The 21,163-nt window shown below is 40.3% G+C and overlaps 1 protein-coding gene across 1 annotated transcript; it reads right to left on the bottom strand.

Annotated features, from left to right (window-relative positions):
* Positions 1-1,566: 1,566 nt before the first annotated feature.
* CASP2 (caspase 2) lies at positions 1,567-20,116 on the bottom strand. Its single transcript, XM_036391583.1, has 10 exons — positions 19,859-20,116; positions 14,265-14,432; positions 12,678-12,753; positions 11,213-11,307; positions 9,645-9,821; positions 8,384-8,512; positions 7,902-7,992; positions 4,253-4,402; positions 4,051-4,160; positions 1,567-3,484 (listed from the first exon to the last, which is right to left on the bottom strand). Exons 1-10 carry the CDS (start codon positions 20,006-20,008, stop codon positions 3,350-3,352), a joined length of 1,281 nt encoding a protein of 426 aa, XP_036247476.1. The 5' UTR covers positions 20,009-20,116; the 3' UTR covers positions 1,567-3,349.
* Positions 20,117-21,163: the final 1,047 nt, after the last annotated feature.

Below are 21,163 nucleotides of genomic sequence, written 5' to 3'. Positions count from 1 at the left end.
CCAAAGCTGCTGATCCTGTGACAACAGTTGATTGTAACTTCTCTGGAGATTTCCATTTCATTCCCTTCCTTTTAAAGAAACTGTTCTCTGTATGCATACGCTGATGACATAACCTATTACATAACAGTATCTTCTTGCATTTCCTTCTCCTAACTTAATAATTTACTGGTGTGATATAGTGAAGAATTCTCATACCCTGAGGGGTAAGAACAAATTATATAAGACAGGTGAAGTCCACGTCAGGAGTCTCACTTGGCATAAATTTTATATGATGTATTACAGACGTTTAGCCAACCCTTCTGATGTTTTGGAAGCATACGGCTCTCTTTCAATACCATTCTGTATATCCTAATTTTTAAGGGGACTAATGACTATTTGTACAAAATCAAATCCTTTGACTATCTATCAGTAATCACAGATAGGGAAACAAAACCAGTTCAGAATTAAAATTGTATTAACTGAATTGTGCTTTTAATAAATGTGATTCTCATGCAACTCAAGATTTTTAGGATACATTGGGTTCACTGTTTTCCCTCCCCATCTCAAATAAAACCCTCAACATTATTCTTCTGGTTTCCAGACAAAATGTGAACCTGATAACATTGCCATGCTATCCCAGCTATTAAAAGTAATTCCTTAAACTATGCTAGTAGCTCCAAACTTACCAATGAAAATGCAAACATCTTGTTTACTTCATCTTCTGGCCTGCTAGAATCACTTTCTGCACAGGTAGATGTTGGTCATTCCAGTTCTAATATCATACTAGATTTTCTGTATCAGAATTCTATATTTTTAATAAACCAATGTACTCTTTCACCAAAAAGAGATCACAGAAGACGGGAAACAACTCTTCAAGGTGTCATGGATGAAACAGGGTAAATGGCAACCTCTAGTGGATCTGGAGGCTGGGGATTATTTTTAGAGCTTACAAGAACAGAGCTTCTACCTTCTTATTTCACACTAATTGACTTTCTCACAGGTGCATTACTTTGATCTCAGCTTCCCCGCCTAGCAGTAAGAGCATGGCTTGTTTGTGAAGGGGCAAGAGAAAATTCTGTGTACAGCTGCTACAAGCCTTGGGCTTTATGCATCAAGCCTCTAAGCATTCTCTGGGATTCCTTCCCATGCAGCTTTCTGATCCCCTGGACCTTCCTCCACTTCCAGAAGCTCTCTGACTGATGGGATCTTCACTTTCTTTTCAGCCTCTTCCTCCAAGGCTCCTTTTTTCCAGGAACTCTTCATTTTGACACCAACTTTTCCTTCAAAAAGACCAACCCCAAATTTTCCCAAGGTGAGTATTTTATCTGCTGAAGCACAACAAGAGCCTCCTACTTGGTGGTTCTGCCTCATCTCTCCTTATTAATGTATCAGTCTTTGTTTGGCCAGGGAGTTACCAAAATTCACAAGCAGCTCATAGTGGTTGCAGCTGTAAGTAGCAAGCTTCTGCCTGAGAGTTCAAAACCCCCTCTGGGATGTCCTATCTCAAGAAATGACACAAAATTCTGTTTATGTAGAACCTCCATTTCTGCAGGGGTCTAATTCTCCAAATGGAAGACACCGCGCAGATTAATCAAACAAAAATTCTTTATTTTGACACCTCAAGGCAGTAAAATACAAGTGTACAAAAAGATATATAAAAGTGGCAGTGATAACGCAACTTGATGCAATCCTACAGAAATTTAATCCATCAGAATGGACTGCTTCATCAATAAAGCTATCTGTAAAATATTGCACCACTTTGTAGAGGGAGCACTCAGGAAGACAGCGTTTATACTCCAGGGAGGTACACGAGCCCCTAAACTGGTGTATTAGACTTCAGAGTAAGGCACCAATTGGCAAGTATGATTCTTGTTCTGTTCATCACATTGTGTGTAGGATAAATGCAAGATACACATTAATGCTGCACCCTTGTGAGCTGGAGGAAACACAGCCTTCATTTACCAGGCAGAATAATAAAAAGAGCACATGCCTAGTTTTCCAGCCTCCCTCAATTTACCTTTGTGCTTCCCATTCATAATTCTATCCTGAAAAATACATCTTAAAAGCCATACTTACATTAAAAAAAGCCAGGAACTATGCCAACTTAGCACTACAAAATGGAGAGACTGAGACTGAAGTGAGCCACCTGTAGTCCACATGTAATCCAGTATCTCAGGATTTAGGCTCTACCACAAAAAGAGAACAATGCCCATCTCCCACATCACATCAAGTGGGAGTAACTGCAGTTGGACACAGCAAGACACAAATTACAGCATGAAGAGACTGTGGAAGAAATTTCCAAAAGAAGTGCTAGTTTATGCTTTTAAATGATCGTGGATTAAGAAAGAAAACTCACAGAACAGGATAATAATATAAAACTCTTCCCTCTCATTTAAAAGGGAAAAAACTGCAGTGATAAATAACCCAAGCAACATGCTCAGACTGTAAAGAGCTGCCTTGAATATTTTTGTTAATTAAAAAGATAAAAGATCCTCATGTACAAGGCTGTAGAGCTTCAGGGCTTTAGTTGTACAGTGCAATTTATAAACTCCTGAGAAGCTGGTGGAGTGAATGTCTGTTGTGACATGTAAGTACTATGGTAAACAAATTCCTCAAAAGGAATATTCCATGCAGTTGTTCACTCTTGGGACTAAGGGAAGTTAATCTAGAATTTCTAGATTCAAAACTATTTCTGGGGCATTTTATGCAGGCATATTTTTCTGAGTCTCTACATGTTTTGCTGATAATCTGGGATATATTAGAGTTCTCTTGATAACTTGGCTATAGAAGGAATGTAGAAAAATAGACTTGTGAGTGATCAAAATGGAAAGTGTTGAGTACTGAGAACAATAACCTTCCATTTTAGGGAGGGGGAAGATCCTCCTTCATAAGAAGCCCTTTTCTAATGTGCAGAGCAGTCGACTGTCCTGGATGAATAACCATGCAGAAAGTACTTAAAATTGTTGAAGTACAAGCATAAGATAAGTAGCATCTTTTGACTGATTTTCCTTTCAGAAAGGCTTAACTTAAAAACTGTACTAGTAGTCCATTTCCATTTTCACATTCACTTTGTTTACAAATGTCCTTATGTCTTCTTCCAAAGGATGTTCCCACTTCTTTCCAGTTCCAGTGCTGATCCTCTTTCCATCACTTTCTATACATACACACCCAATTGGGATATTAGAATTTTAAACCCTGGACTGAGTCAGGGTCAAGGAGAGCTGCCAGTTTATTTTAAAAAAGGACATAAAGAATTAGACTGGCACGCCTTGCTTGCACATCTGATGTCACAGCTCATAAGAGTGAAAACAGATATCCACAGTTGAAGTTCAGCTTTGGCAGTATCTCTCTTCAAACAGAGCTGGCAAGGTTATTTTCCTGGTAGATAGCCAGGAAACAGGTAAAGGTCCCGACAGAGCGTGCTACAATATTCCGACATTTCCTTGCAGCGGTGGAATTCCGTGCCTGGGGCATAACCTTCTCGTTGCTTGATTTGCCTATTCACCTAGGTGTGAGAGTAAAGAAATTCAAGTGACTAGAAGGATTTAAAAGACACTTTCTGCACTCCCAGATTTTTCTGTTTAATGCATTAAGTAGTCCCCTAATTGTAAGAAGGATAAAGAACTAGGGTGCAGTTCCACAGCAGCTCAAGTTGCTGTGGTTACATTGTTTTTTTTCACTCCCTCTTCTCCACTTTCTCAAACTTTACTTTATATGAGTATTGCTGATTTTGCAGCTGTTTTGTGCATGTTCAGGGAATGAACTCACCTAAAAAAAACCTATTTCTATAGAAGAAAACTAATTCTTGCAAGCAATATGAACTCTACTCGCAAGTTCACCATGCGACCACACCAATGAAACAGAAGGAGTCAAAGAAACAGCATCGTTACTTGGTTAAACTCCTATAGAGCTGTATATAAATAAGTAAATAAGAATGAGGAAAAAATTGTAATTTTGCTACAAACAAGGCAAGAATAAGTGCTTTAATAGTACTAGATTAATCCTAGCATTCTGAAGCAATGGAAGGCCCTTCAAAACCCAGGTAGGAGTGGGAGAGTAAATGCCCTTCACCTTCACCAGCATGTCAGCCACGTGGGTGTGTCGGGAGTCCTCTGCAAACACCGAGGTGAGAGCCTCCACGTACCAGGAGCCGCGCTTGGTGTTCCGCATAGCCACCGTGCCTGGCGAGAGAGCGCCTACCATGAAGACTTCTGGGGAACGCAGACACATGAAACCTCCTTATGCCCAAGCAATTAGGGGCCCAAACAATTACCTTTGAGACAAGCATATCCACAGATCATATCCGAGCACGTGGGCAGCCGCAGCTTCAGGCTTTCTTCCTTGTTCGCGTCACTTTCCTCACAGCCTGGAGAATCTGACCATCCTTTGCCATCTCTTTGATCCACTCCCTGGTCCAACTCATCTGTGGTGGCAATAAACGAGGAGAGGAAGAAAGGGAGAAGAAATTATCCTGAATTACTGGATGTAGCTTTCCTGTACTTAGTTTTGTAGTCAGCAATGCCACAATTACTGTCAAGCAGAAAGCCTCAAGTTAATGCAAAAACTTTCTCAGCTGTTCTAAATTCATCTGAAAGTTCTTCTGCACAAACTAATGCAGATACCAAAAACTGCTGCACCTGCTTAACCTGACATGGTCTGCATGCTGATTTCTGCTCCCGCCTCTTCCTGCACAGATCATGAGATTACCATGAAAGCAGGGAAGTTTCTGGTAGTTCTCCACTATTCATGGAAGGATTTGATGCCACCCATGAAGATTTTATTTTCCACTCATACCTACCTTGGAAATATCCAAAAATGTCTAGTGCACTTTGCAATGCTAACTGTCTATTTACTGCAGAACTCAAACAAGAGCTGTAATTTTAGTTGCTAAGATCTACACCCAGGACATGTAGAAAACCCAGACAAAGTATTTCACCTAGTTCTAAAACCTGATTACAATACTGCTTGTTACAATTAAAAGCATAAACTGTGCAGCAGAAAAATGCAAAATAATCTGAACCCAAATGTGAGAGAGACCTACAGTCCATGGAGATTAGTTTAAAACCTGGAGAGCATTTAATGTTCTTTCCAGGATTCATTAGTGTGTATTACACAAGTGTAGATATTCTCAATTGGTTTTCTGCATGATGCAGAGCTTCCATTATAATCTCAACTAATGGCTTAGTGGCGGTAACTTTGATAGTCCAGCTGTGTTGCAAGAAAATTAAAATTACATTTCACAGATTTTCCATACAATTTTGCCTTTTTGTTTCCTTTTGTTCTAAGATGAGAATCTAATATTCTTACTTCCTAACAGCAGAATCAGAGTCTAGTGTTACAAGGCTTAAGTGTCCACTTCAGAGGCTTTCCTCTTAAGATGTTTCTCAATTTTTATTGCTAGCTTATGCCTAAATAATACATTTGGATTTCTAACCCTTTAAGAGGCAGTGGCACAGGTGGCATCTCGTAATTATGCTCAGAAAGTGGTCAGTTCATAAGTCAGCAACATTGTTCTTTTCCTCTAGAAAGAAAACAGCAGTGGGAGGGGTGTGATTGTCTGAAACAGCCTAGATTAAAGTCTCCATAGCTCAGAATTTCATTATTTCATAATTAAGTTCCTTTCTCATCTCTTAGGGTAGCAATGCATATTTTTTTCATTTTTAACCACATTTTTTTCATGCCTTCATCACCCTTCTCAAAATCCTTCCAGTTCTCTGTCTTTTATAAAATTTAGTGTACTGTTCACAGTGCATTTTATTTCAGAACACTCAGGTAATTTTACTGTCAAACTCTATTATTCACACTGTCATCACTCCATTATGTATAAAATCAAAACTTTCTTGATTAAAGCTTCAGAATTACAAATCTTCCTCATGCATATCTTCAAACACCACTCCTATCAACTTAACTAAAATGTGTAAAGCACTAACCCTTTGCGTACTTAACCTCTAATTTACAGAACCACTGCCAGAGATTGTCTGTTTAAATTATACTGAAGCTCCCAGACAGCTGTTCTGCAAATTAATTTAAGTAACTGCTAACTATCCAGCTTTTAGTATAATTTTTCACTCTTTTGAATGGACTACATCAAATGCAGATTCTAAGCAACTTCAAAATTTCGTTTTATGCCACGCTGAAACTCTTCCCATTGTTTTCTATTGCCAGTGGTTTTTGATCCATGACTGCAGGTGGACTACTTAACTTCTTTAGTAGACTCTTGCCAAAAGCTCACTGGGAATTAGGACTGTACCAATATTTCTTTATCTACATTTTAAAAATGTGTCACTAATAGAAGACAGAGCAGGCCTACAATGTAAGGTTAGAGAGGAAGAATAACTTATGTATTTCTCACCTTGTTTCAACTAGTTCCAGCTAAGTTGCATGGCACAGATAGATTGACTACTATTTCAAAGTTGACAATACTATTTATACAATCCTTTTAATGCTGTCTAAAGGGTACACATTTTTGTTGACAATTCAATTACTTTGTAACTGGCTTTCCCCTCCAGCTATTAATCAAGGTTTAAAAGAGGTTAGACAAGGCAGGGTTTTGTCTTCTTTGCTGTTTTTTTATTAAATTGAGATTTTCCTTCCAGTTTTTCAAGTATCTTAATCCTTTGTCTATTGCAATATCCTAGTTCTAAAGCGTTGTGCACAGCAAGCTTTACCATTCTTCCTTAACAGCAATTTTTTTGGGAATACAAAGGCCAAGCAAGATTTGTTAGTCTTAACAGACTCCTTATGGTAACATTACAGTCAAATAAACATAATTACCTAATGAGGTCAGCTGAAAATTATGGCTAATTACACTTATTTCCACCCTGAGTCTGCACATTCACATTTGTTCAAGAAAAGCAATCAGATTCAATTCATATTGTAAACATGCATGTTACAATATTCCCAAATGATTAAAAGGATCAAGTATTTCTGATCACTGAAATACTTCATGTAGACTTTGGGCTTTTCCCTGCATTGGGATTAAAGAAGAGTAGAGACTAGAGGACAAACTGTAAAGCTTGCTAAAAATGAGAAAGAAGGGAGACAACTGTGAGAAACAAGGGAACAGCAGGGGGAAAAGCATACACATGAGGAAAACTCCTCTATCACAATGGCAAAGAAGAAACTATAAGACAGAGCTTCACTTTGGAATAGCTGCAATTTCACAGAGTCCAAATACTTGTGGAAAAAATTCGGTCATTAGCAGATCTGAAAGGTAGCAAGTTACAGATGTGTTTGTTTAGTTACAAAAGGGAGGAAAAGGAATAGCAAAATTAAAAAAAACGTACACAAAGCACAGAAGAAGAACAAGTCTATAAGAATCATGAAAAGAGTTCTGTACAGCAGCATGTAAGATTCAACATCAGTATGTGGAAAAGGGTGCAAGGAAAGGTCATCTGAGGCTGAAAACAGGCTAAGGTAAAGGAAAAAGACAAGACCCTAAAAATAATTGGAACCAACTCTGACAGCTCAAGAGACCACCACAAGAGACACAACACATCAAGGATCTAGAGGAAGACAGGACCCAAGGATCTAGAGGAAGACAGGACCTCAGCAAGACTCCAGTGCTAGTGTACTGCTCCATGCTGTGCTGCTATTTGTGCATCATGTGCCCCACTCCCCCTCCTGCAGGCACAGCACAAGGAAGCCTCGGGGCATGAGTGGGATATGACAGAGTTTTATGTCGCTAAGGTGCTCTGGGGTCTGCAAGGTAATGCACACACCTCATGCACAGCTAAAGACACTTACAGAGCAACAGATGCAGTGGCAGCAGCAGGGCAGAGGGAGGTGAATATGGGTCCCACTTACACCTGAGAGAAGCAAAGAGGAAAGTTGACAGCAAGTTGAATGTGAGGGTGTGCATGTGTGCAAAATGAGCCTTAATGGCATGCCAAGTGCATGGCTTTCAGTGTTTGGGCACTCACCTCCCCGGCAGGCCTGAATAAAGAACATTTTGGGCTTATTCTGGAGATTTGGGCAGTTTGCATTATCAAAGAGCCGGAAAGCCTCCTGCAACTGAGAGAAGAAGGAGAGGAAATTTCTTCACTGTAGCCTTCTGTAAGCCAAACCCAGTCTCAACCTTGCTTCCCTGTCTTTTGCTTATTACCTCACCAGTCTTGGTAATCCTCTCCTTTATCTGCAAACTCAGTGTGTGACAAACACATCCCGTTCTCCACCCTCTCCCCAGGTTCATGAACTCTACCTAGTATTCATACAGAGAGATAAATTCTCCTACTTGCCATTTTTCATTTTCTAGACCTCCCCCTGTCCTTTTTTCCCTCCAGCCCTTATTTTTTCTGTTTTAAAATATGTGAATCCTCAACCTTTTTTTTTCTTTTTTTCTTTTTGAACATTGTTACTTTCCTGGAGATAACCTACAACAAGAGATCGGGACTCAGCAACATACCTGTAGTACTTTGCCATCACTGCCATAAACCCCACCCTCCACACCATGGGAAAGCAGAGCTATAATGCAGGAATCCACATCTCGATGATCTCGCAGCTTGGAGAATCTCTCCAATGCATTCTGCATCTCCTAGAACAGGAAAAAAAAATTCAATGTTTTCCAAACTTCCATAGGGAAAGTGAATCAATTTTCTGGGAAGAACACAAATGGCTTTCCTTGTAACAAAGAAAAACCCCTCACCCCTCAAATTTACATGAAAAACACATGTACTATTAAAAAAAAGGCAAAATACTCTTCTTTTATGCAATATTCAGTCCTAAATATAACACTGTAAAGCAGGAATCACTTAGGCCAACAGAGGAAACCAAGCGATATTTTGCAGAGTGATATTTTACAAGTGATATTTTACACTGACACTGGAATCTGGCTGGGATGTTGGAGCAGCTTAACAGATACATTCTCTGGGACTTAAGGCATTCAGACACTAGTGGTCAATTCAAAATTTAAACTGGAAAACTTAAGGAACTGACAACATGACAGATGCAAATATGTTCTATCAATGTTGCAAAAGCTCTGTTCTTGAATAAAACACTCTTTAACAGGTCCTGTATCACTTGAATTCATAGGGATTTAAAAGGACTAAGATCAAATGATGCTGGAGAAGACAGCAATTGCATTCCTAGGGAGAGTGGCTTGATTAAGTTAGCCATGGAACACAACCAATTTTCCTAAGTGAAAAATCCAGCATCTCCACATACACGTTTTTAGTGAAGACTGAAAGAGTGGAACTGAGCTGCACAGACAGACTGATGAATGGGATGCCAACTGACTTCACCAGTGAAAGGACATGAAAACATCACAACAGCAAAGACTACATCAATTATTTGCAAAGTTTAACTTTTAGGAGAGAACACTGGAAAAGTCTATCTATAGTAAATTGGAGACTTCATTAATTTGTGTTTTTAACACACATGCCGGGAGTGGTCTCAAAAGTCTTCCTCCTTGCACTAGGGTCAGACTAGAATAATACCTCTTGTAGTTCTTTGTGATACTACTATCCACTGGAAGAGCTCAGCCTTCCAAGCTTTCTCATGTGGATCAGTATGAGGGCAGATATAATTATGTTCAGCCCCATTTTCTGTTCTTAAGTGATAATTCATATCTTCAAAGCTCAGCTACGTACCAGAGGGAATCTCTTGAGACAACTATGACACAAACCCTCAGGCACACCAGTTGTGAAGTACTGGGATCACCCCCTTACCTGTGCAGTTTGATCATGAAGAACAGTGACTCGATAGCCGAGATGCCTGAAGAGCATCTGCAGGGAAGCGCAGTCCACGTCTCCCCCGGTGCGATATTCCAGGTCCTTCTCGCTGCTGAAGCGGACATTGCTGAGGATCAGCGCTAAGCCTCGTGGCTCTGATGTCAGCTTGTATGCCTGCAAGGAAGATTAAAAATGGGTAAATTTAGACTACCCAAGGAAATAATGGTGTGTTAGAATAGAACAGCAATCATTCCACACTAACTTGATATGCCTGTGCTTGCCAGCCTCCACAACGGACAATGCTACAATACTATTATTAATAAGTTAGACTGCCTTGCCTTATTCCTCATTTCAAAAGAAACACAACTTATCCATTTCAAACTGTGAATTAGATATTGGTAACTTTCTCCCCTTTCCTCACCCCAGCAGGGCCCCATATATTTTTGTGTCACCCCCAACAAAGGACAACACTATGCAAAATTTAGTTAACATTTCTTAATTGCTGTTGGGATCAGAGATGTAAAATACCAATGAGTGTCATTGCAACAGCAAGGGACTGCCAGCCACTGATCTTCAAAATTGTGCAAGTGGCAAAAGAGGTTAACAGGAAAAAAACTAATTTAAGAGGGGTGCCTTCAAGACAGAGAAGTTCCCTCTCTGTCCCTACCATTCCAACAACAACAAATCAATAGTAATTCACTTACTAACACTCCTGCAAATTGGAAGTAAAATTTAATACCAAATGAGAATATCAAATAAAGTGTATGCAGGCACAGATGTAAAAGGAGCCTAGTCAAGCTCACACTGGCACTGCTTATTAATCAAGTCACCCCCACAGACAGCTCCAAAAAACCCAAACCCAACCCAAACAAAAACCAACACACAAACAAAACCTGTTTCATTACACATAGAGCCTCTGACATTATATAACCCTAAGGAAGTGTTTATCCTACAACACAAAGTAATTTTTCCTTAAGCCCATCCCACCAATCTATTTACAGACAGAATTAACAAAAAGGAATTAGATTACATATATAACTTCAAATACTGCAGCAGAAGATTAGAAATTCAAATTGTTCTACCCACAGGTAGAATTCTAGCACATAATCCTGATCTGGTTCTTAAGCCTAAGGATTCTATTGGGTACAGCTGACAATTAAAACAGCCAACTTACCAGCTGAAAACACAGTTCTACTATCTTACAGTGATTTAGAGGGTTTGTCAACTTAGAGAAAATGAGGACACAGAAAAATAAACTTGAGGCAATAATACTGACAGCTCACAGAGAGCAATAGTACAGAAGTCATTCCACCAAGCTCTTCATGATCAAAAAACACAGAGGCAGAGATTTGTTTAGAGTTACAGAACTTTTCGGGATCTCTTGACACTTGTAAATGAGAACCACATCAAATGGAGCACGACTGGTAACACCTTTCATTTACACAAATAGCACAACTCTGATCTGCATCCCAGTGAAGCATTTCAACCCAATTTTAAGTGGCACATATTCAGCTGATAGATCCAAACATCTCACATCTTAAAGACTTTCTCTGCCAACAACTTACCAAGTGCTGATGATTGTGATAAAATTCAGGAGTGCAATACTGCACTGGAGGAATTGAGGGACCATCTCCATTATCCAAGGAATGCTCCATTGGTTCTGTGCAAAGCCAAATATATTAATAAAAATTTAAAATTTCAGACACAAAACCTCTGTATTAAGGTAGTAACTTGCATATCCTGAACTATATTCATTTATGCACATTTTACACCTCCAAAAATTTTGTTTTATCAGGGCCTACTGACACAAAATGAAACACAGAAGAGAAAACAAAGTAGTGTAACAGTATACTTGCTTTATTTATTTTAACTGACAGCTTTTATTTTTGCTTGTATGTGGGTTAGCCTTATCTAACGCCTAGACTACAGAGTATGAAAACAGAATTCTCATCTAATTTAAGATCTTTGTGCTTTCTGCTGTTTTGCACAGTATGTTCTTACTTTCAGAGTTTGGCTGACGAAATGTTGCTAGAAAATTTCAAACAGAATAGTTCTTTCCTGTCATAAAAGGCCTCCCATGCTGAACACATGCATAAGTGATCAAACGAGACAATTTTAACTTTCATAAAGTGCAAATCCCTTTTCTTTTTTTAATCTGCCTCTGAACACTTTCCTCTGGATAACAGCAGATGAGGGGAATGATAATCAGCTATTTGCCATTTGCAGACAAACACTCACTCCTCTGTACCGAAGAAACTGAGCTAATGACATTCACGAGCTCTTCTGAAATCCTCTTTCAGCCTTTTGAGGCATGGCTTTCCTGGTTGGAGGAACATATGCTCTAAAAAAATCAAAACAACCCAACCTAAAACCCTTGCACATAAATACAAAAAGTTTCCAAAAATTAGACACTTGTTCTTTAACACCAGAGAGAGCTCCTAGTAACCAGCATAAGGGTAAACCTGTGGTTAGGGAAAAAGTACTCCAGGCATTACCAGAGGCAACATAAAAACTAGCAAGGAGATTCATTCCAACCAATGTTTGTTAGACCAGACCCCTGGCCTAGGCTGGAAATGCATGTTAAGGAGAAGCTGATTTCCTGCACTTGACGGAAGCTAAAGAAAAGCAAGTTGGACCCAGATAACACATAAAAGGCCTTAAACTAATTTTTTAAGAAGGAAGTCTTGGTTAAGAAATACTGCCTGAAGTCAGTATCTTATCAGAGCACTAGCTCAATGAAATTCTATTACAAATCTTAAAGAAAATCTTTGCAAAAACTAGAATTTTACTGACATGTACTGTTTTAAGCAAAAAAGTGCCCCCTAAGAATAAATAAAGCTAACAAGAAACACGTATTGGTTGTCTCTTCCCATATGCTATAAAGCATCCTCTTTAATTATAACATAGTTTACTATCAAGTTTGCATTCCTGGGATGAGCAAAGTGGTGGCAAGCTTATTTCTACAATCAAATTAAGACAGTATTAAGAAATTGCCAGGAGCCAACAGGTAGCAAATCACGTACAACTCACCAAGCCAACGGGGTCTCTTTGAATTACAGGACTCACTGGTAGGGTACGGAAGATCTGACTCACGACAGTGTTCAAGCTACAAGACATCAATAAATCCATAAAAAAGAGTAGCATAAAATAGCTTTTTTTTTTCTCTACAGTACAAAGATGAAGGTATCATGGAAGAAAGGATACATGCATTTATATACACATAAAAATGACTGAATTATAATATTCTGGTCACTTCCAAAAGAAACATCATGACAGGACAGCAGTAGCACTTCCTCTCAATGCAAGACTCCTCCCCTTCTTTGATCATCTGCACTTCTACCCAAATCCTCAGTTTAGAATCTTTACACTGGGGTCATCTTAGTTTTCTCAGTTTTAACAAGAACTTGAATTGTCTGGTGATTCCTCTATTTTTGTTTGCTGTCAAGATTTGATTGATTGTATAGTAAAGAAAAATGCAAAACAAAAAATTAAAAGGGTAGTCTAATAAATTTTACATTTTAATAAGGAAACACTTGTTCAGAAGTATTTGCTCTCCCTTCCTTTGTATAAAATATGTTTACTGAGAGTTTCCATCCTTGCCAATGCACTAAGAACATGGAATCTTTCCCAAACTCTTCCTTTAGTACAACACTAAGTACACAAAGTGAAAAGGTGAAAAAAATAACAGAAGAAAGAAATACAAGTATTTGTTTCCTTAAGAGTCTACTCAGACAATCACTGAAAACTAAACCAAAAAAGTTCAGAGAAAAAAAATACTTCCCTTTCAATTTTTGGATTACTGATTACACATCCATTAAGAACTTGTTGGATGTAAGAACAGTGAGGCTTGAAGAACAAGCCTCATGCAGTTCAACAAAAAGAAGTGCAAGGTCCTGTGCCTGGGGCACCAATATATCCTGGGGGCCACCCAGCTGGGAAGCAGCTTGGCAGAAAAGAACTTGGGTGCTGCCAAGCCAAAGAGGAGCCAGCAGTGCACCCTTGGCACAAAGGCAGCTGGTACCCTGGGCTGCATCAGGAGGAGTGACGCCAGCAGAAGAGATGAAGGGAGGTGATCCCTTATCCCACTCAAGGGGAACTTATCTATGTGTATGAATACCTGAAAGGAGGGCACAAAGAGGACAGAGCCAGGTTCTTTCCAGTGGTGCCCAGTGACAGACCCAGAGGCCATGGGCACAAACTGAAACACAGGAGACTCCCTCTTAAACATCAGGAAATGCTTTTTTATTGGGAGGTGCCTGAGCACTGGAGGAGGTTTCCCAGAGAGGCTGCAGTCTCCATCCTTGCAGATATTCAGAAACTGCCTGGATGTGACTCTGGAAGCCTACTGAAGGTAATACTTGAGCAGGGAAGTTGCAAGAGATGACTTCCAGAGGCCCTTTCCAACCTCCACCATCTTGTGATTCTTTATGAAAATTCTCTTCTTCCCAAGTTTCTTCCTCTCTGCTTTTGCTAGGGCTACTACAAATTTCAACTTACAACCAAACCATTCTATCCTTTGTAAAGAATTGAGTTTTTCCCATTTGATAAAGCTCCTTTTGTGCCCAAACCCAATCTGAAATGCAAGCCATCCATCCTATTTTTTAAAAACTGCTGTACCCTTGCAATCTCGTGGCTCAGGTTGGACATTGTCTTCAGGATCACTGCCTCCAGATGCTGCTGCTGGGTTTCTCTCAGAGCTTCACAGAAGGCTGAGAAGGCATTAGGGCCTCTCTTGGGCAGCAAATTGAGGAATTCCACGTTTCGGTCAAAGCTCCCAGACTTGGCCTGAACCCAGAGGGAAAAAAATATCAAAATCCATACTCAAGTAACACCAGACATAATTAACTTGCAATGAATTATCAGAACAACTCTTTTTATTTCAGAAAAACATTTCACCACTATGCTTAGCTGTGCTAGAACCACTATTACACTCTTCCTAGTTGATTTCATTCACACTCCTCTGTTCCAATTTCCTCAAGAGTATATGACAACGCAACAAGCCAGCAACTCACACATGACCACACACACTAATACACCATATTATCTCTAAAATTTTACTTCCAGTTACTGCTGGAATAGTATTGACTTCTCCTCACTGAATACACAAAGTCAAAAACATGCTCCCACTACTGTCCAATAGTTTATGGTCTCACACAGATAGTCAAATCCTCCAGAAAACATTAAGTAAAACACTACTATATGCAGTCAGTTCCAGAATGGCATTTCCTATGTACAGATGAATACTTAGACCAATGCAGCAATATACACTAGTATATGTGAAAAAGTAAACATCAAAAAATGAAGCAGTGCCAAGAAGTTCTAATTGTTGGAATATTAACAGGTATTTCCCAACAAAATGTGTAATTTATAAAACAATACCCTTCCCTGTGAAATCTAAACCACACCAAAAATCACGTCCCAAAATACTAGATATCAGAAATAAATTTTATTTATTTGGAATTAATCCTATATTGTTTTAATTATCACTTAGATCCAAGATCTCTCCTTTTGGTGGGTGATTGGGAATAGCTGATGAGTTACACATAATTAAAGCTTAACAATACAGCAATCACAGGAAAATAAAAAAAAAAAAAAAGAAGCCTTGAGTAAATGTGGAAATCTTCTGTTACAAAAGATATCACATCATCTGGTTTCATTCATAATTATCAAGCTCAGTGTCAAACATAGTCTGGTTTTTGCCCTAACACATCATTTGGGAGGATATTGCAAAATCTTGTTGATCCAATGTTTATGAATCTATTTAGAATTTCAGACCTATATTCATTCATGACTAAGAGCATTTATTTTTATCAACTGTTTCCTGACTTCAGTGTTCTGTCCTTTCCCTTATTTATCAAACTCCTTTCTATAAATTGGTCTTGATTTGCTACAGGAAACAAACTTTCTTCCATAAATGGCCTCTTTCCCTTAGCAGTGTATGTACCTTTGCCTATTCCCACAGGATCCTGAATTTCAGAATACTATTGACTAGAATTGCCAATAATAATGTTTTACTTGTGCCTTCCCAGAAGTATGAAGGCTCCTTTCTCCTGGTAACACTGCTCCATCAGTCGTTGAAAATAACCACCTCCATATATTTGTATCTTGCTGTAAGCTCACTGAATTTTATTGTAACTAGTAAAGTAGGTTGAGACTTGTTTTTTATGTATCTAATGAATTTTTCTTCCTTTCTGCAGCTGTTTTGGGTCATTCATCTTTTTCACAGTCTGTGACTCTAAGCCATAAATGATAGTTAAAATATAAGCTGACCTCAAGAACCAGAACATTAGTTTTACTGAAAAGTTGAAGAATTTCCAGAATGTTCATATTCTGCACTTTGTATGCACAGCAGTCAGCTTTTAGCAGTCTTCTTCCTTAATGCTTCCTTAAACACTTAAAGGGCTGTGCTTCCTGATATGACTTCATCTTCAATATCACATTTAGGTTATGCTAAATAATGTTCAGCAAACATTCAGAGGTTAATAAGACACTTCTTTCATTTTATTTCCCAATACATCCCTCATTTATTTCTTTCCCCTCACAGATGGGTTTGATAATCTACATAACAGAAACTAATTGTAAATAAATTCTGAAGTCCTGTCAAAATTCCATATTAGTCTTATTAGACACCTGTAGAATCCATAGAAAAAGCATATAAAATTGATAAATGATAAATATCCTAATCAAATTTATGTCACTTGTCAAAACCTATGATCCCTTCATTACTGTCTACTGATCAACAGAGTATTTAAATCTTTTTATATAAAACATCTCAGTTTTTGATTACAGTACAGAGTACTCAACTTGTTTAAAAAGCAAGAAAGCTCTTGCTACCATATCTGCAATTTTAAAAGTCCATCTCAGAGCTCTGGAAGAACATCTGATGCTCCAACAAGCATTTATACAAGTAGATGTTGGAGCTTGCCTTAAAAACAGCTGTTTCCACTGTCCCACTTCACTGCCAGAATAATTTTTCCCCTGTGTTTGAAACCCCCCTCTTCTGGGTTTTCACCTAGATAATCATAACATCATTTTCACAACAAAGCAAACACAATTTTTTTTCTTTACACTTTATTGAAAATGTATACTGTGGAAAAAACTTCACACGGTTTAGTATCTTTCTGAATGACCCAATTTAAATTCAATACTGTCAGATCCTACTATCTCCCCACATTTCAGACATCAAAGGAAGCAGCTTCTATTTGCTGATTCTTCTCCAACCAATGCTGTACACCTATAAACTCTCTACTTACTCTTCATATTCCTTGTGAGCTCCTCATCCAGTTCAACCACCTTTGCCTTCAGTGGCTCTTTCTGGAACACACTCTCCCTCCCATCTTTTTCTTACTTGTGGTAAAGTTTCACTGGTTTGACACCTCATACTTGGAAAAAATGTCATGGTTCATCTCCCTGAGCTCCTTGATTTACTTCACTTTCCTTAGATTACAGAAATTTATTTAAATGCTCTATTTTCAGAATTTTCTGTTTCCAGAAAATTTTCCATTTTCTTCTTTTGTTTAGCTTAAATCAAGCCAACAGAACCAGTGTAACTGTTGTCTTTTTAAGAAAAGATTATTTAGAACATAACTATTTATCATAACTATTTATCCAGATCTTGATTTCCTGACTTATTGAGGGTGCAGGACGATATATATAGAACCAGCCAGTTATAATATCCAGGAGAATCTATTCTCTTTCATCAGACAATGGCATTTGGCTCCTCCTGTTTCCATTAAGGTACCTGGCAATCAGCATCACAATACATTTACAATAACAGGCTACTTAACAGCACTTCTAAGACCTGTGCTCACATTTGCCAGAGACAGGAAGAATATTAAAAATTCACAGACCTACTACAGGAAGATCAAAGGTAAGACAAAGTGTTTTCCACTCCAGTGATTCTTTTGTTTTTTTAATGCACTTTATTCTTTCTCCATAGCACTGTTATGTCTAGGAGTATTCAGTAAACATTCCCTTCATTTTTATCCTTCTAGTACAATCCATATTCTGCAGATCCAGCTTTCCTTCTATCTCTGCCATATTTCTATTTTTGTTGCAATTTCCAGATCAATGCCCTGAAACAGTAGTTCAAGTCACTCTGCTCTCTTGCTCAGGCTGCTACTGCTATTTATATGCATTTAAGCACTTAGTTAGGTGTGCTTATTGTATTAGGCATAATATTTCCACCAAGCTATTACTCTTTACCTGACTTATCCATCATAACACCTTTCTCCTTACTGATAATCCATTGCTAAGTATTGTTGCATTCCCTTTTACTCAATTACATCTGGAAGGGAAGATTCCTTTAGGCTTCCTCTCTTCTGTCTCGGTTTAATACTTTTAACCTACAACAGCACCTTGCCAAAAAGAGTACTTTCCCTGCCATTACCTTATGTTTGAGAGGATTTTTTTTCCCCTTTTCTTCTCTGCTCCCCCTTGGGCGACCAAAGTGCAGGCCACCAAAAGCCCAACCCCTACTCACCATTCACACTTGAGCAATGTTGTTGCTTAAGCCCTGTGGGCTGCTAAGCATCAGACACTCAGTTACCTCCTCCCCAGGTGGAATGGTGGGGAGAATCCAAAGAATAAAAGTGAGAAAAGTCCAGATAAAGATGGTTTAATAGGTTAAGCAAAAGCCACATGCACGAAGCAAAACAAAGAATTCACCCACTAATTCTTGTTGGCAGGCAGGAGTTCAGCCATTCCAAGGACAGCAGGACTCCATCACTCACAATGGTGACTTAGACTCACAGAATATTCTGAGTGGGAAGGGACCCACAAGTACCATTGAGTGCAACTTCTAAGTGAATGGCAGGTACAGGGATTAAACCCAAGATCGTGGCATCATTAGCACCATTCTCTGTAACTCAGAGTTTCCCCTTCCTTCTTCATCCCCTACCTTTAGAGGCTGACCACGGCACCAAAGGGAGTGGGATATCCCTTGGGTCAGCTGTCTCGGATGTGACCCCTCCCAGTTTCCTGTGCACCTCCAGCACTGCTGGTGGGGTGGGGTGAGAAGAAAAGGCCTTGGCTCTGGGTCAGCACTGCTCAACAATAACTAAAACACCTCGAAATCAACAACACTGTTTCCAGCACAAATCCCAAACACAGCCCCATAGCAGCTACTATGAAGAAATTAGCTACTCCAGCCCAAACCTGGAGAAGTCTTTGATTCACTCTCTGGCTTGCACTGTTTCATGGTATCTTTGTTCTCTTCCACTAGGGATTGGAGCTATTTCAGGTGAGACTGCCTGGAGCTCCCACAATTCAGCACTGATATCCTTGACAGGCCCCATGAGGCATCTAATATTATCTTTGACACCGCGTCAAAGTACGCAAAGTGATTCACATTATCTTTGATAATGACTCAAAATTACTCAGGAAGTTATCTTTTCACTGCTATCAAAACCTTATCAGTCTCAGGTTTACATTTTCTACACTCATACCCAGAAAATAGTTCATAATCCTATTTTTCAGCATCCATTCTTTATTATGGGATGATGAAGTTTGCTAGGGGACTAAAAACCCCCTCAGATTGCTTACTTGAGCCCTGACACGCACTTGTGCATTTTCAACCTCTTCCTTTCCAGCCTGCTCTCTCTGAAGACCTGCAGCTCATCCTGCACAGTGTTCTGTGCATTACCATCCCTCTGGCCGGAATCCCAAGCTATTTCCAATGACTTCTCCCCACAGCACCCACTGCACAGAGTAAGTAACAGAAGCCTACAAACAAGCAGCATTTGTTAATTTGACAGTGAGCCTTGAGCCTTGCAATGCAATTCACGCAATTCACAAAAACATACAGGAAGCACCAATTCTTTATGTGGAAGGTGCCACAACAAACCGGTACATAACGTATTAATTTACTTATTTTCACAGTATTATTTTGGAAATACGTATTATTCCCGCTTCTATACGTGGAAGGAAAAAGATAAGCACAAAACTACAATAAAGGACTGGAAGCTACCATCCGATGCACTAAGTGCAGCCTGCTGCAACTGCACACCAGAATGCAGGGAAATCTCAAGAGGAAATGCACTTTGCCTTTCTACAAAAGCACCTTACAGCTCTCCTGCACGCTGCAGGTCCTCGGAGTGCAATCCCACTGCAAGGTGCAGGTAACAGGTGAGCTCTTCCATGCTGCCGCTGCAAGGAGCGACACCGAGCTCAGCCAGACACAAAGCTCACGGCGCAGGCGACAACCAGCGTACCTGTATCATTTCCACCATCTCCGTGGTGATGATGTCTTTCTCCACCATGTGCTCCACCAGCACATTCAACACCAGCTGCTTGGCCAGCATCACCCGGTTCTTCTTGAGCGCTTCCTGGTGGCACCGCTGCATGCCGCACGCCGCCAGCATCCTGGGAGGAGCGGGGACACCAGGGCCGAGCGCCGCGGCAAGGAGCCGCCCGTGCCCCCTCCCGACTTTTGGCTCGGGAGGAACCGGCGGGACCCCGCGGGCCGCAGCCTGACGACGGGCGGGCGGAAAGGAGCCGCGCGCGTCCGGCTTTCTCCCGGCGGCCCCCGCGATTCAAACGGCGGGAAGCGCTTCCCGCCCTCACGTGACCGCCGCTGGAGCGGGAGCGCCTTCCCGCCTCTTCCTGCGCTGGCTGGCGCGCGTCCCCTCAGGCGCGCGGAGCTGCGGAGGAGCCGGGACTGCTGCAGGGTGCAGTGGCTTTCCCGGGAAGTGCACCGGCTCTGGGTATTTTTTTATTTTTTATTTTTAACCTGTTTTAGTTTCTCTACCTCTGCTGAGATGGGTTTCTGCGGCAATCAGCTGCAGGCAGAAATGATAACCTCTGTAGTTAACAGGGAGGGAGGAATGGTGCAGAGAAATACGGAGGGAAATACAAAGGGGAAATCAAGCGACCACCCTAGCGAAAGCAATTTCACAGCTCTCATTACAGAATCACAGAATGAATTGGAAAAATCAGTTGGAAAAGACCTCTGAGATCACCAAGTCCAACCTTTGACTGAACAGCACCTTGGCAACTCGACCATAGATAGCACTGAGTGCCACGTCTAGCCTTCCCTTAAGTACCTCCAGGGACGATGACTCCACCACCTCCCAGGGCAGCCCATTCTCGACCCAATGCTCGACAACCCTCCCGAAAAGAAACTCCTCCTGGTGTCCAGCCTGAACCTCCTCTGGCACAGCTTGAGGCCAGTTCCTCTGGCCCCGTCACTGGTAGCCTGGGAGAAGAGCCCAAACCCCACCTGGCTGCAGCCTCCTTTCAGGGAGTTGTAGAGAGTAGTAAGGTCTGCCCTGAGCCTTCTCCAGGCTAAACAACACCAGCTCCCACAGCTGCTCCCCATACAACTTATAAAAACAGTCCTATAAAGCTTCAGATGGCTTCTGCACATTATTCTTTAGCACATAAGATTTTCCTGTGTCCTGGTGCACAGGAATTCTATCTGCTAAAGCTTAGCACAAGTCCAAAGTCTTGACAACCTTTACAAATGTTGAAGACAAAATTGTACTGATCATAACTGGTGACATTTTTGGTCTTTGTTG

The sequence above is a fragment of the Molothrus ater genome, chromosome 2 (assembly GCF_012460135.2).
Source record: "Molothrus ater isolate BHLD 08-10-18 breed brown headed cowbird chromosome 2, BPBGC_Mater_1.1, whole genome shotgun sequence".
NCBI classification, from domain to species: Eukaryota; Metazoa; Chordata; class Aves; order Passeriformes; family Icteridae; genus Molothrus; species Molothrus ater.
This window is presented reverse-complemented; position numbering and strand designations above follow the sequence as displayed.